The 15,377-nt window shown below is 40.2% G+C and overlaps 1 protein-coding gene across 3 annotated transcripts in view; it reads right to left on the bottom strand.

Moving 5' to 3' along the window:
- Positions 1 to 7,654: 7,654 nt before the first annotated feature.
- The window catches only part of USP25 (ubiquitin specific peptidase 25), a 93,305-nt gene continuing 85,582 nt past the window's right edge, over positions 7,655 to 15,377 (bottom strand). For all 3 annotated transcript variants that reach the window (XM_061366701.1, XM_061366702.1, XM_061366703.1), the window contains 5 exons: positions 15,212 to 15,290; positions 14,064 to 14,143; positions 9,507 to 9,630; positions 8,667 to 8,862; positions 7,655 to 8,254 (listed from right to left, as the gene is read on the bottom strand). In XM_061366701.1, coding sequence (XP_061222685.1) covers positions 8,082 to 8,254; positions 8,667 to 8,862; positions 9,507 to 9,630; positions 14,064 to 14,143; positions 15,212 to 15,290 — 652 coding nt within the window. In that variant the 3' untranslated portion in view covers positions 7,655 to 8,081. The remainder of the gene's footprint in view (positions 8,255 to 8,666; positions 8,863 to 9,506; positions 9,631 to 14,063; positions 14,144 to 15,211; positions 15,291 to 15,377) is intronic.

Genomic DNA, 15,377 nt, shown 5'->3' with positions numbered 1-15,377 from the left:
CACCATGCCTTTCCTACCAGTTTAGAACAGCTGGTGGTGAAGCAAAAACTAAATAAACTATTAAGCCTGGAAAGCAGATACTTAAGTGACTTCAATGGGGAACAACAGGGCAGGAGGAAAACGAAAACTAAAAAGGGTGAAATAACAAATCATGGAGCCTAAGCCTTTATTTGAGCTCCCTCAGTTAAGATATCAAAGGAGAGATGAAGGATGACCATATCCTTAACACTCATGACGAATCCATCCAGTGAACACATTCCTTTCTCACTATACGCTACCCAGCTTGTGAGAAGGGATTTGGGTTGATCCTAACAGGGAAAAAAAAAAAAAAAGGTCAAGCTGCTCTTTCAAAGCGCTGCCTCAAGGAGCTATTTGTGAGAAGCATGGATCTCTTCTTGCTACTTACAGTGAAGAGCTGAAATTCCTTATACAGAAAAGTATGTAGCCAAGTCAGTAAAGTTGGAACATGTGTATGCAGCAGTGATGGCTGGAGCTACAAGAAATGGAGGTGTCTGCAAAAGTTCTGTGTCTTTGCTCCTTTAAGGATCAAAACTGAAATAGAAGACCTGAGCCAAGCAGGAAGATTTTGCTGAGGGAAACCCAACTAGGGGAATACCAATACCATTACCTACAAAAAATGCTCCTTAAGAGTCCTTTCAATTAATAGCTTATCCACCAAGCTCAGGATTTCAAAACATCTTCTATAGGACACAATATGTAAAGAAAAACTGGGTATTAATCATCTGAAAAAGAATCTGTTTCACATGAAAGACTCACTTCTCTGTTGAATTCTACCTACCTGATTTTGCTAAAAGACCTCTTTGGATAAGAGATTTTTTATTATATCTGTATTAATATTCTCTCCAGAAGCAGGTATTGCAATCTTTCCATTACTTTCTCACCATTTATCTTGCATCCTTCTAGATACAAATTCAGAATATATTTTTTTAAAAAATCAATGTTATGTATTTATGTTGGAAAATGCTATATAGATGAGGTTGCATCAACATTCTTGTGTTTATGTAAGGCCTCCCACAGACATTTTGACTCATTGGACTTTCAGAAGCAGCACAAAATTAAGAATATAAACAACCACTACTCTCTTTTAGCTTTTAGGACCTTTATGTATTTTGGGCAGTATCAGACTGCTTCTTGTATGCTACTGTTTATGTTTGGTACCTTTTTGAAGCTGCAGTCTTCACAGCTACTGGAGTAACCTAAAATAATCTGAAAGATATTGAATACAGACATCATCAGATTTTGTTGGGTTTTAATGCTTGAACCCGAAGCACATGCTTTTGACTATGCTCATACTTACGTTTTCTAGAGCAAATCTCTTCACTGCGTCATCCATTCCCTGCAACTAAAGTACAGATTGTCCACAAAGCAATAGTGACTCAGTAACACTGGTCTAGTCTACCCTCTTGTGCCTGGTGTAATCTCAAATATCACATCGAAGTAGTACAAATTAACTCCCATCAATCCACTTCATTTGTGCTGATTAATTCTGCTGCTGCTCATGGTCTTCTGCTAGGTTGGAACTAACAGACCTGCTACGGCAGCTTCAACTAGAATCACAGGATGGCTGGGGTTGGAAAGGACCTCTAGAGCTCATCTAAAGCACCCTCCTGCTAAAGTGGGTTCTCCTAGAGCAGGTCGCACAGGATCGTGTCCAGGCAGGTTCTGAATATCTTCAGAGCAGGACATCCCACAGCCTCTCTAGGCAGCAAACAACAGGGTATTTAATATGCCAAAGTATCAGTTAAAGTGCAGAAATATTACAGGTCAGGTAACAGAAGACACATGGGGGGGGGGTAGACATAACTGTAAGACTGCAGTGCCTTCAGGGTCCCCCTATGGTATGAATAGGGGAGGTAGGTGAGGATGTGGTGCAAGGCCTGCCTACAAGGCCACATAGGAAAAAGCGGTCGACTTCGCACCCCAAGACTGCCTCTGGTAAGAAAGAAAGAAGGGTCATTGTAGTAGGTGATTCCATTCTGAAAGGAACAGAGGGCCCGATATGCAGAGTTGACCCTCATCATAGGGAAGTGTGTAGTCTGCCTGGAGCCCGGATCAGGGATATCACCAGGGTGCTCCCCAACCTGGTGCGCCCGACAGACTACTACCCGCTGCTGGTCTTCCAGACGGGTGAAGGGGAAGTTGCTTCCCGCAGTCTGAGGGAGATAAAGAAAGACTACAGGGCCTTGGGGCGGATGGTGAAAGACTCTGGGGCTCAGGTGATCTTCTCTTCGCTCCTTCCATCTTCTGTTGATGATGTGGGACTGAATGGGAAAATGCAGTCCATAAACGATTGGCTTCGAGGCTGGTGCTCCAGGCAGGGCTTTGGATTCTTTGATAACGGCTGGTTTTATAGGGCACCGGCCTGGACATTGGCATGTGGGAAAGGTTTATCGCACAGAGGTAAAAGGATGCTGGGGCACGAATTAGCAGGGCTCATTTGGAGAGCTTTAAACTAGATTTGAAGGGGGATGGGGTTGTAGCTGGGCTTGCCTCAGTGGGACAGCGCTCCGGAATTGATGAAGACTGGGAGGCCTCCTGTAATCCTAGGGTGAAATCGGTGTGCTCGGCTCGCTCCCTGAAATGTCTGTACGCCAATGCGCGCAGCATGGGAAATAAGCAGGAGGAGCTAGAAACCTGTGTTAAGTCGGGAGATTATGATCTGGTGGCAATTACAGAGACGTGGTGGGACAGCTCACATGACTGGAATATAGTCATGGAGGGCTATGTCCTTTTCAGGAAAGACAGGCCAGCCAGGCGGGGTGGTGGGGTTGCTCTTTATGCGCGAGAGCAGCTACAATGCGTTGAGTTCTGTCCGGGGACAGATGATGAGCGAGTTGAGAGTCTGTGGGTGAGAATTAAGGGGCAGGCTGGCAGGGGCGATACTGTTGTGGGGGTCTGTTACAGGCCACCGGATCAGGGTGAGGAAGTTGACGAGGCCTTCTACAGGCAGCTGAGAGCGGCCTCACAGTCACAGGCCGTGGTCGTCGTGGGGGATTTTAACTTCCCTGATGTTTGCTGGAAGGACTACTCGGCAACCCAGCCGCAGTCCAGGAGGTTCCTCCAGTGTATGGATGATAACTTCCTCATGCAAATGGTGGATGAGCCAACCAGGAGAGGTGTGCTGCTGGATCTCATCCTCACTAACAAGGAGGGTCTGGTTGAAGGAGTGAAGGTTGAGGGCTGCCTTGGTTGCAGCGACCACGAGATGGTGGAATTCAGGATCTTGTGTGGTAGGGTCAGTAGAATAGCAAGTAGAATCGCAACCCTGGACTTTAGCAGGGCAAACTTTGGCCTCTTCAAGCGATTGCTAGGGGAAATCCCGTGGGCTAGGCTGCTTGAAGGGAAAGGGGCCCAAGATAGTTGGTTGACGTTCAAGGACTGCTTTTTCCGAGCTCAAGATCGGAGCATCCCGACACGTAGGAAGTCAAGGAAGAGGGTCAGGAGACCTGCGTGGCTAAATAGGGAATTGCTCGGTATGCTCAAGTGGAAGAGGAGAGTTTACAGGTCATGGAAAGAAGGGCTGGCCACTTGGGAAGAATATAAGGCTGCTGCTAGAGGATGTAGGAAAGCTGCTAGGATGACTAAGGCCTCCTTGGAATTAAAGCTGGCGAGAGGGGTCAAGGACAGCAGAAAGAGCTTTTTCAAATACATGGCAGGTAAAACTAACACCAGAGGCAATGTAGGCCCGCTGATGAACGGGACGGGTGCCCTGGTGACAGAAGATACAGAGATGGCAGAGTTACTGAATGCCTTCTTTGTCTCTGTCTACTCTGCCGGAGGCAGTCCTGAAGAGCCCTGTACCGCTGAGACCTCGGATGAAGACAGGTCAACGGAGCGGTCTGCCTTAGTCGATGAGGAATGGGTTAAAGACCAGTTGAGCAATCTGGATATCCATAAATCCATGGGTCCAGATGGGATGCACCCGCGGGTGCTGAGGGAACTGGCTGAGGTCATTGCTAGACCGCTCTCCATCATCTTTACCAAGTCTTGGGAAACGGGAGAGGTGCCTGAGGACTGGAGGAAAGCAAATGTCACTCCTGTCTTCAAAAAGGGCAAGAAGGAGGACCCGGGTAACTATAGACCGGTTAGCCTCACCTCCATTCCTGGGAAAGTGATGGAACACCTTATCCTTGGTGCCATCTTAAGGCATATCAAGGATAAGAGGGTTATGAGGGGCAGTCAACATGGCTTCACCAAGGGGAAGTCGTGCTTGACCAATCTCGTAGCCTTTTATGAGGAAATAACACGGTGGATGGATGATGGTAGAGCGGTGGATGTGGTCTACCTTGACTTCAGCAAAGCGTTTGACACGGTCTCCCACAGCATCCTTGCGGCTAAATTGAGGAAGTGTGGTCTGGATGATTGGGTAGTGAGGTGGACTGTGAACTGGCTGAAGGAGAGAAGCCAGAGAGTTGTAGTCTATGGGGCGGAGTCTAGTTGGAGGCCTGTATCTAGTGGAGTGCCTCAAGGGTCGGTACTGGGACCAGTATTATTTAATATATTCATCAACGATTTAGATGAGGGAATTGAGTGTACTATCAGCAAGTTTGCTGATGACACTAAGCTGGGAGGAGTGGCCGACACGCCAGAAGGCTGTGCTGCCATCCAGAGAGACCTGGACAGGCTGGAGAGTTGGGCGGGGAATAACTTGATGAAATATAACAAGGGAAAGTGTAGAGTCCTGCATCTGGGCAGGAACAACCCCAGGTTCCAGTATAGGCTGGGGAACGACCTGTTAGAGAGCAGTGTAGGGGAGAGGGACCTGGGGGTCCTGGTGGACGACAGGGTGACCATGAGCCGACACTGTGCCCTTGTGGCCAAGAAGGCCAATGGCATCCTGGGGTGTATTAGAAGGGGGGTGGTTAGTAGGTCGAGAGAGGTCCTCCTTCCCCTCTACTCTGCCCTGGTGAGACCTCATCTGGAATATTGTGTCCAGTTCTGGGCCCCTCAGTTTAAAAAGGACAGGGACCTGCTGGAGAGAGTCCAGCGCAGGGCAACTAAGATGATTAAGGGAGTGGAGCATCTCCCTTATGAGGAAAGACTGAGGGAGCTGGGTCTCTATAGTTTGGAGAAGAGGAGATTGAGGGGTGACCTTATTAGTGTATATAAATATATAAAGGGGGAGTGTCACGAGGATGGAGCCAGGCTCTTCTCAGTGGCAAACAATGAAAGGACAAGGGGTAATGGGTACAAATTGGAGCACAAGAGGTTCCACTTAAACCTGAGAAGAAACTTCTTCTCAGTGAGGGTGACGGAACACTGGAACAGGCTGCCCAGGGAGGTTGTGGAATCTCCTTCTTTGGAGACATTCAAAACCCGCCTGGACGCGTTCCTGTGTAACCTTATCTAGGTGTTCCTGCTCCGGCAGGGGGATTGGACTAGATGATCTTTTGAGGTCCCTTCCAATCTCTAACATACTGTGATACTGTGATACTGTGATGAAGACACACCTGGAAAAAACAACCAACCCTCACAATTACTAGATGTTGCAGGTGACTTGGTAAATTAACTCCCTTTTTGTGCTCTGTAAACTGAAAAAGCAGCCTGATAGAAATCTTGTAATTCCTATATTGAAGAAAAATATCTACTTACGTAATTTAGTCACAGATTATTAACCCAAATGGACTGTATGCTTCACTACCTTACAGTTACTTATGTAGGTTTTGTGCCAGGCATCTTGAATCCATGCTATCAGCTATCTTATTGCAGTGAAAAAAAGCAAGGTTTTTAAAACAAAACAGTACCTTAAGAATTTATGGTGAGAATTTAAACTCATACAAGATACTTAAAAGACAATAAAATAGTAAAATACATATTTATTTCTGCTCTACCAGACAGACCTTTTCAACTCAAAAATTCAAGTCATTGCAAATAAATATGTATTTATCTTCAGTACTATGAACTATGATGGATTATTGTCACACTTTAAAATGATGAAAAAACCTGAAACAAAAAGAAGAAAACATCTCATCCTTGCTTGCTTCCTTCTGATTTTAATATTTTAGATATTCTTCCCAAATGAGATACTTTCGTCCTCTTTTTACCTTAGAAAGAGTGCCTTCTCCCCTGTGTTTGTCACGGAAGTTTACACAGATGAGGGTAACTGGCTCCTGCGGGGCTACAGGGGAGCTTTCCTTAAAAGTTTTCACAAACATTTGAATTCAAAACATGTTAGTAATAAAGAAATAAAACTGATCTTTCACTTTTGTTTTTACCATTATTGAAAAAGGCAAATGAGAAGTCTAATCTGTTCAAAGCCTTGTTTAAAAACACAGTGCTAAGTAGGCATATTCTTGAGTTTCAAATTAAAGTGCAACAGATACAACATATGAAATCTTTTAAAATGTACCTTCATTCTTTTCTCAATATGCACATCTTTTTCCTTTAAAACTGGTATTTCACCCATCAATAGTTTCAGATCTAAAAAAGGCTCCTGAGTAGTACTGCACTTGTAAGAGTTCAATATTCTTTTTTAAACAAAATTTTGATAAATGAATACTCTGACAAAGTATGAAGCACTCCAATATTGAAAACAGGAGAGGGAAACGTTCCTACAAAGGTTCTGAATTGATGGCCACGTTCTATTCACTGTATATTGCAAACCAGTATCTCCCGAGAGTGAACAACTTTAAAGACCAATACATACTAAGATTGAGCTCTGCCTCTTCTTGCATAAGAGATGCCTACATTTCCGCTCACTGTATTTCTACATGGTCTGAACTTAACCACTCCTTCCCTCTGTGTTCTTTTCTTAGTAGATAAGTTGAATAAATGCCACTTGAAAGCTTCTAATAAAAAGTTAAACGCCGCTCCAATAAAAACATAGAAACAAACATTTACACATTTTACTGTTCTAACACAAAATGTTCTCTATAAAGAGTAAAAATCAAAATAGTGTCAAGTAACAGGATTATCTAAGAATGTATTAAATTTCTTCTTCCACAAGATAATCAGGTTTCTTTGTTAAAACCAGACAGTATTTCAGTTCTACCAAACAAGCCCTATGGATCTTTTCTTCCAGTTCCAACAGAAATTTAATGAGGACAAATAAAAAATTTCTGAGATATTTTGTTGCAACAGTAGCAACCCATTTCAAGTAAGGAATTAATGTAAAGTTTTATTTCTGGTCACTTACATGACTAAAATACCAATTGAAAAATTGATTAATTCTTAAGCTTCACAAATTTCACTTTTAAAATCTTTATTTCTTCTACTTAAATCAATGTCTAAAAATTTTTCTCAAAGGGTTTAATACATTTCCACTGAAAATAGTTTTAATTCTTTTTCCAAACTTTTTTCTAAGAATTGAAGGAAGGTGCATTATTGTTTTGCTTCAGAAGCCAGTCCCTACTATCAGAAAGAACCTGGCATGGCCATACACACACGTGTGCTCAGGTGCAGTATCATACAGATCAGTAAATAATATACAAAAAAAACCCCATAATGTATAATACTGTGACAGTTTTTCAGTATATTCACAGACAGTAATCTCTGATTACCTGTAACTAAACTGGCCATAAATCCTGAAGGACCTTGTCTATAAAATTGAGTAACCCATCAATATACTCTATCTCTTCTAAAAATACCCATATTTTACAGTAATATACACGGCATCTGCTTGCAAACACAGACGTAGCCATAAATAAAACTTTATTCTTTCATTTCATTTACAAGCTACCAAGTACCATGTATTTACACAGCACTGGACACTTAAAGTAGTTGCAGTCACAAAATGATCCAGACAGCTGTTGATAAAGTAAAGGATCTTAAGATAAAAGCAAAGTAATACTGTAACAGATAAGTGGCAAAAAAAAAAGCAGTTTTGCCATAATGATCAGACTTGCATGTTGCATCAATTCTGGTTGAAACAACTGAGTGCCATGCGATTCTCAGCTTTAACTGTTTGCAGTCTGGCTAAAGTTTGTACAGTCATTTCTCCTTTGCAGTTATTAAAATAAAAAAGTTAAAAACTATAGCAGCAACAAGCAAACCCTGTGACAGGAAGGCAAGGTTTAAGAACTAAAAAAGTTTATACAATGTGCTTAGGAAGGTTGCAGGATTTATCTTCCATCGGCTGGAGTTCGACTGAGTGACAACATGATTCGGGCGTATCTTTCACACAGTTCGTGTGTGGAGTAGGAGGGTAACTTTGGCGGATCATTGAAACCTTTAATCTCTGTAGAGCAATCTAGCAGTTTTGGCAGGAAATCTGTCAGCTTTTCTTGCAAGTTGGCTGCAAATAAAACAATAAAGCCAAGCATAAGCATGTATTTCTGTTGGATGTGGAATTCTCCCTTTTCTGCCCGATTTTTCTTTAATGGTGGTGGGAGGAGGTGGACTTTCACTTGGAATAACCCACTTCCTTTGAGTCTGCCAGTGATAACTAGGACATACCATTCCTAGGAAGATGTTAATATAAATGCCCCTTAAGGTCTTAAGAAAAACAAATGTTTTTCCATTCAAAAAGCATGTTTCCTTTAAGGCCTAATAACCCAGTGCAATATATGGGAAAAACTGGGATTACTCAAAAGCCAGGGTACCTCAAAATACATTACCAAGGCAGAAAAGATACAGGTTCAGTTCAAGACACTGAAAACATCACATTTATAAAAAGGGCCTTTTACCTGTATGAATAAATGACTTACATTCCATTTCTTGTCCAAGGTAGGAACACCAACGATTTCTCATATCTTCTACAGCAACAATATCTTTTTCTTCCATTTCATCCACCAGTAGTAATGGCAAACATGGGACAATAAGCTCATTCATGATGATCAGGCCGTTATTTACTTCCTGATCATCTCCTGATTCAAACAGTGCTGCAGCATGTTCATTTAGTTTCTTCATAAGCCACCACAAAAAAGGAAAGCCTTTAAGTACACAGCATTTCATGTTCTACCATGCATCAGTTTCTGTTTAAAGCACAGTCTTACTACAAAGCTACCTGGTAATTTGTATTAACCACAGTTACACTTTATTGTTTATAGCAAGGATCATATACTCTATTAAACCACTTGATCTTGTGCTATTCCTCAAACCACTTAATTTGATACCTCCCGACTCAACCTCTGCAGCTGAAGACCAAGATCCTGTCACCTGCTTTGGTTTTCTCACTTTTGCTAAAAGTGACATAATCAAGGAAAACCAACAACCCGGTTTCCTCCTGATGCCTTTCCCAGTATTTATCTCCCCATCAAATTGTGGTGACAGGGTGAGTCGGTGAGTCTGCTCACCAACACTGTCAATTGCTGTTCCTACCTAACCCAGATATGATGGCAGTAAGCATACCATTTACAGTCATAAAGAACATGATTAATTATTCCCCACAAAATGGCAATAATTTATTACTTCTACTATTTTTTTCCTTATACAAATTTAAGTAACAACTTGTAAATGAAACAAAAATGCAACACTTTTCTACTAATTAATTTTGTTAAAGCTATGCAGCACATTCAACTCTGAAACATACTTCTCCCTTCACTTACTAGCAAGCATTCTCGTCTGTAGTGAGATATCAACTCTTCATCGTGCCCTCTGTATGGGCCTTTCGACAAGAGTTCTTTGTTATTCTGGTAGGCATAGATAAGGTAGAGCAAGGCTTCCATGTAGCTGAAGTAAAGAAAGAAAAGCATTAGATGCAAGATCTAGGTACCCTCTGTTTCAAGGTAACTCCTACACTTTTTAAAGGATAGGTAACTTTACTTGCTTGTTTGACTGTAAGTCTACCCCTCCCCAACAATCTCTTCATAGTGTTTTTTCTACCACACAATTCCATCTTTTATGTCCATTTAAACAATTTATTTTATTATCAGGTTACATCACTTGCACATGAAGTCTGATCCAGAGCTCTCTGAAAACAATGGATATCATTTCACTCACTTAAAAAATAGCTCTGAGTATACATGAAAACTTTTTTCCTGCATGCATTTATGTCATATTAGGTTTGATCTTCTGTTGCCATATATACCTTGATAGCATTCTACACCTTAGAAAATAAAATTGAAAGCTGTCACCTTATTTCGAAAATGTAAATTGGGAATTTTTAGCCTCACTAACTGCAAGTACATTCAAACTTTAAAGTGAGGGACGAATCCACAGCATTTCAACACCAGAAGTGCTGCTAAACCGTTGATTTTTCTGTCTTTAGTCTAAATGTAGAACATAAATACAAGCCTAACTGCTAATGGATGAATGACAGAGAACCAAGGAATCTACAGTTAATAATCAGAGATCTCTTTACCCAACTGATTCACAATCTCCCCTCACCCTGCTGTATACCACTTCCAGAATACACCTTAAACTGTTAATTCTCTGACTTAAAGAAACCCAGTTATGACAGTCACTGAAAGCAGTTCAGGCAGCTACCCTAAAAACAAGCAGTTATAAATCTCATTCTTATTCAAACGTAAAAGAATCAAAGAAGATAATTTTCCTAAAGGAGTGGTTAGAGGAACAGAACACTGTGCACTCCTCCAGAATAGGAGGTCAAGTTTAAGCTACCAAAACCAAACCACAAGACTTCGAAACATAGCTAAAAATTACGTGTAAGCATGCACAGAGTATACCTGAAAAATACATGTGAGAACTGTCCAAAGTAAATAAACTCAAGACTTACAGTAATGCCTCCCAATGAGACAACGTAGAGAAAGAAGGCTACTTGAAATTGCAATGGCTCCTTAAAGCTTTTACTTTTCAATATCCCTGTTTAGAAGAACAAAATGAACCCCAGCACCATAATTTCAGAATTGTGATACTGTTTCTTCCACCAATGAGATCTGCTCATAGTACCTTGCAGTCCTATATATTTACCAATATATTGTAAGTACAGTCATGGCACTCCAACATTTTGTCCTCAAAATACAAAGTTATTCTTTCATTAAAAGAAGATTCCTGTTACCCTCTCAAGACCGTTTCTCCTACCATGAAGACTATTCACACCACTGATAATCAACACAACTGAACAGACTGCAGAAAATTTAGGAGGAAAGTGGAGAAGATAAATGCAAGAAACTGGAATTGCTGGTTACAAAGCTGGGAGTAGAACCTTCTCTCACTTTCCATTCTTAGTTCAGCTATTTGTGAAACTGCAGGTTGAAATTACAATGTTAACAACTCAGTTAAAACAAATTAAAATCTTGCTGCTGGTAGTGGTCTTATTCACAGTCCCTGCTCCTTCCCCCAGTTGTATGACCTGTCCCTGAAACAGCCACAGTGCTATCTAACAACAGTGTAATAAACTACCTTAAATCATCACTACTGCAAATCCAACCTTGAGTTGTTATGTCTTAAGAGCCTGAGGACTACTACTAGAGTATAAATTAGCAAACAGATTCTGGTTTTTCAAACCTTAAAGTGCATATAAGCTCCAGACTATGAAGCCTAAGCCAAAATCACTAAAGCTGCTCACAGAATCATGGATCTCACTGGGCCTAGGCTTGGAAAAGATGCAGAAGGCACAGGATGACTAAATTTTAGACTACTCTGAAAAAGGCTGAACCCAGGACAGCATTTCAATCAAAACTGAAACACTGCATTGGCTTTCCAAGAAACTTAAAAGGCAACTGCTGAAGTCTGTGGTTTGTTCACTTTTCAGTTACTACCGCAAGAGTGAGCTGCAGGTAAAACTCCTGCTGAGGTTTGTTAGCTGGCTTCATTTATGTCACACATTATGGGTTCCACACTACAGTACAATTAGAGGACATATGACTGAAAGACCCTCTAATTTGCCACCTGCAGTGGAAAGAGGGCCTTGTCAACCACCATAAGGGATCATAAGTGAATACTGAAAGTAGGATATGCCAAACTACTTTAATGTTCATTTTGTGTTTGCTCATCACAGTACAATTATTAAAGGAAATCAGAGCCCACCTGGACAAAGGCAAATTTTTAGTTCCAGGGACAGACTGAGTGCTGCTAGGTATCAGTTACTGTTATTATACCTAAGAGAAATTGTTCAACTGAAGGGGATGGGTTTCTGAAGCAAAGCCTCAAAACAGTCCTGCTAATGAAGACTGTATTTTAGTTATGAAAGTCTGTATTTTCATAAATACTTTTAAAGTTACATTTTTATTATTTCAGTGTTAAGAAGGGAATCAAATAGTTCATCAATTTAGTCTTGTTTTCAGAATAAGGATGGTACCACTGCCCTCTACAGTGTACAATGTAAGAACCTCAGTAAGTATCTCCTTTGGGAACCTGTAGATGAAACATGGGTTCATAATTGCAAAACATGTCTTTAGATCAAGTCAGTGGATACCCACATCCTCACCCATCATCTAAGCATGCTCCAGAAACTCCTAACTCTAGTCTTACTGTCTTCGTATTAAATACCTCTTGAAGCATTTATGAAATTGCATTTCTTGCCAGAATCTGATGATTTTTTTGATAACTTCATTTCTTAAGACTGGTCATTATGGGCTTGTTTTGTAAGTTATAAAGATGTTTGGTAACAAATGCCTCACCATAATTCTGCAAACTGATGTAAATAATGTAAACATATACCAAAAATGCTGTTCAGCACAGAGAAGAAACCTGTGCTTCCCTCCCTCCCTTGGCATAATCAGGATATATTATGATAAGAAACAGATTGCTGAAAACACTGCTATTCTACAGCTGAAGGTGCCATCCTGGAGTCCCAGTGCCAAGCAACCTGAAGGTCTTACTGTTCCTGCCTGCATCCTCTGAGTGTGCATGAAGTCCAGGGATAACAAGGAGGTTTCCTATATACCACACCGATGCCAGAGATATTTTCTACTGCTAAGGGATCAGGCAAGGGCAGTGTTTATTTTTTAAATAAGCCAGGCAATCTTCTGACTTTATATTCTGTTTAAGACTGACAAAATAGCCTATTGCAATTTAGATTATTAATGAATGTTCTAATAATGACATACTAGCAACAAGAAGACAAACCAAAATTATGGGTTCATTGTGTTAGCCACTATACAAAGATATAGCTTGTCACAGACAAGACAGTGTCTTTTGCAATTGATTTTCCCATTTTGTTTGGGGCCTTTTTTTTTTGGGAAGCACATAACACAAAAAAGAGAAATATGAAGCAATTTACTACACAACATATAGACAAAAAATTAAATTTTATTCCTGCTATAATTTCCCTATCTACTGTGCTATACATGAGAAATCAGCTAAACATTGACTACAGAATTGTTTTCACAATCAAATATCTGTATCATGCAATAGCTTGTAATTTTCACACCACAGATGTCAGCCACTGGGTATTCTGCAGCTCATCATTTAATTCCTTTGGCTGGGCATGGAAGAAAGAGGCAATTCGGTTTTAAAGACTCTTCTGCAGAATCTTTTGAGGTTTTTATGCTGTAATTACCATACTCTTTGCATTTGTAGATCAGAGAATAAATTTTAGGTTTAGTATATTAAGTATATAAATGTCACCAATTTTATATAGCCATAACTCCTGTCTTGGTTCAAAAAGAGCAGGGAATAAATCACCATTGCCTCATGGAGCTAAGAAGAAGCAGCTACAACTATGACAGTTACGGATGATAGATTTCTTCATATGTGTTCTTTCTTCCTGACCTTTAAAACCCTTCATGGGTGGAATTTTGGCTCAGATAAATGCAGAAGGAAAAACTTGGCTTCTGTGGGAAGACCCAATAAAAAAAAAGACAACAAAAGGAGGGTCCGGTCTAACCTGTCTAATTGTGATTGCTGATGAAAACAGATGAATATATGTGCACATATGGTTACAGAGAGGAAAGATTCTTATGGCTGAGGGATACCAGAGCACTTAAGAGTAGGGGAGAAAGAGGAATATGGGTGCATGTGGACAGTGCTCTGAAAAGAGTCCATAGCTTGGCAAGAGATTGGAAATGGAGATTAAGAATAGGAAGTTGTGAGAAATTTTGAGGAAGATGCAAGAGTGAAGACAGTAATGGACCGAATAAATACTTAACTAAAATGAAGAACATGTTAAACAGTTCTTAATTTAAAAAATAGCTTTACTTATCAGTATTACATTTTGCCTTCAAATCACTACTACATTTGAGTCCTATATTAACACTTACCTCTTTTTCTGGAAAAACTCCAATCCTACCATGAGAAACATGGTTGTTTCCCTGAAATTTCTATAGTCTTGATGCCATCTCTGCATATAAGAAAGGGTATACATAACTTCATTCATAAACATGAAATACTTTTTTTTTTTCTTTTACACACACAAACATGCTTTACTTAGTGCTGAATACTCACAGTAAGTGCTAAGGACCCCAGGAGGCCTGCATGTGTAAAGCTCGCCTAAATCTGCCCTGCCTCAATTAAAAGAAAATACTTAAATTTTTAAACTGTTTCTAGATAATTTTTACAGAATCTATTACCGTTTGAAAGGAACACAAAGCATCTTTGAGGAACCACAGTCAGAATTATAAGAGATCCCTTTCTTCTCAAAAACAGCTGAGAAGCTAACAGCCTTTTTCTTCTTCCTTACATTGCACTCAGTTATTTACTCAGAAAGTGTTAGCTTCTGTAAGTGGTTAGAAAGCATTCTAAGTGGTGCACAGGAATCTGCCTAGGACATAAGTATCCACTGTTAAGAGTCCTTAATGAACAGTATTATTCAGAGTTGAAAGTGACACTAAAAATCAGCTACAAACTTAGTTTTAAATGAGAGATAAATTATTTTCAGCAAATATTAGTCACAAGTATTTAATATCTAAGATTAGCTTTTCTTTTTCTGATTTTTTTGTTTTAATGGCAGAGGAATTAAAATTAAATACATAAACTGGTTATGTATGTTCTCATCAAACAAAATAATCTGTTCATAAGAAAAAGGGAACGGCTGCAGAGACAGCTGGAAGAAAACCACAAATGTGACTGTGCTGTGACCCAGTACTCAATATGAGTAAGGCTGGGCTTAGACCACCTTCACTCTGTTGCTGTTTCTAACTAGAGAAAGCCAGTTGGCTCATATGGTGAAAAATGACAAAAATACATGACATCTATTTAGGCTCAAGTCATTGGAATTAGATGTGGGGGGAAAAAAATTATCCAGCTTTAGACCAACTGATAAGAACAGTCTTCCCACAAAGAAATGGTCTTACAATAACCAGTTTTAACTTCTCAGTGTAGGACAAGAAGAAATTTGTGAAGATAAAATTCAGCTTACTGATAACTATTTCACATTGCAATTTAAATCAAAGCATAAAAAAATACTGACCTCGTATTCCTCCATGTTTACTTCATCTGGTTTTATCATTTCAAGTTTAGCTTGCGCAACCTTCATTATGTTACGGCACCTTACAAAAAGCAACAAGAAGTCATGGAGTATTACTGGAAATTCTCAAAGAACATTATCCATACACAGACAACAGCCTCAAAGAGGT

The sequence above is a fragment of the Neopsephotus bourkii genome, unplaced genomic scaffold (genome assembly GCF_033783945.1).
Source record: "Neopsephotus bourkii isolate Nb327-2 ecotype Australia unplaced genomic scaffold, CSIRO-AGI_Nbou_v1 NB_1350, whole genome shotgun sequence".
Taxonomy (NCBI): domain Eukaryota; kingdom Metazoa; phylum Chordata; class Aves; order Psittaciformes; family Psittacidae; genus Neopsephotus; species Neopsephotus bourkii.
This window is presented reverse-complemented; position numbering and strand designations above follow the sequence as displayed.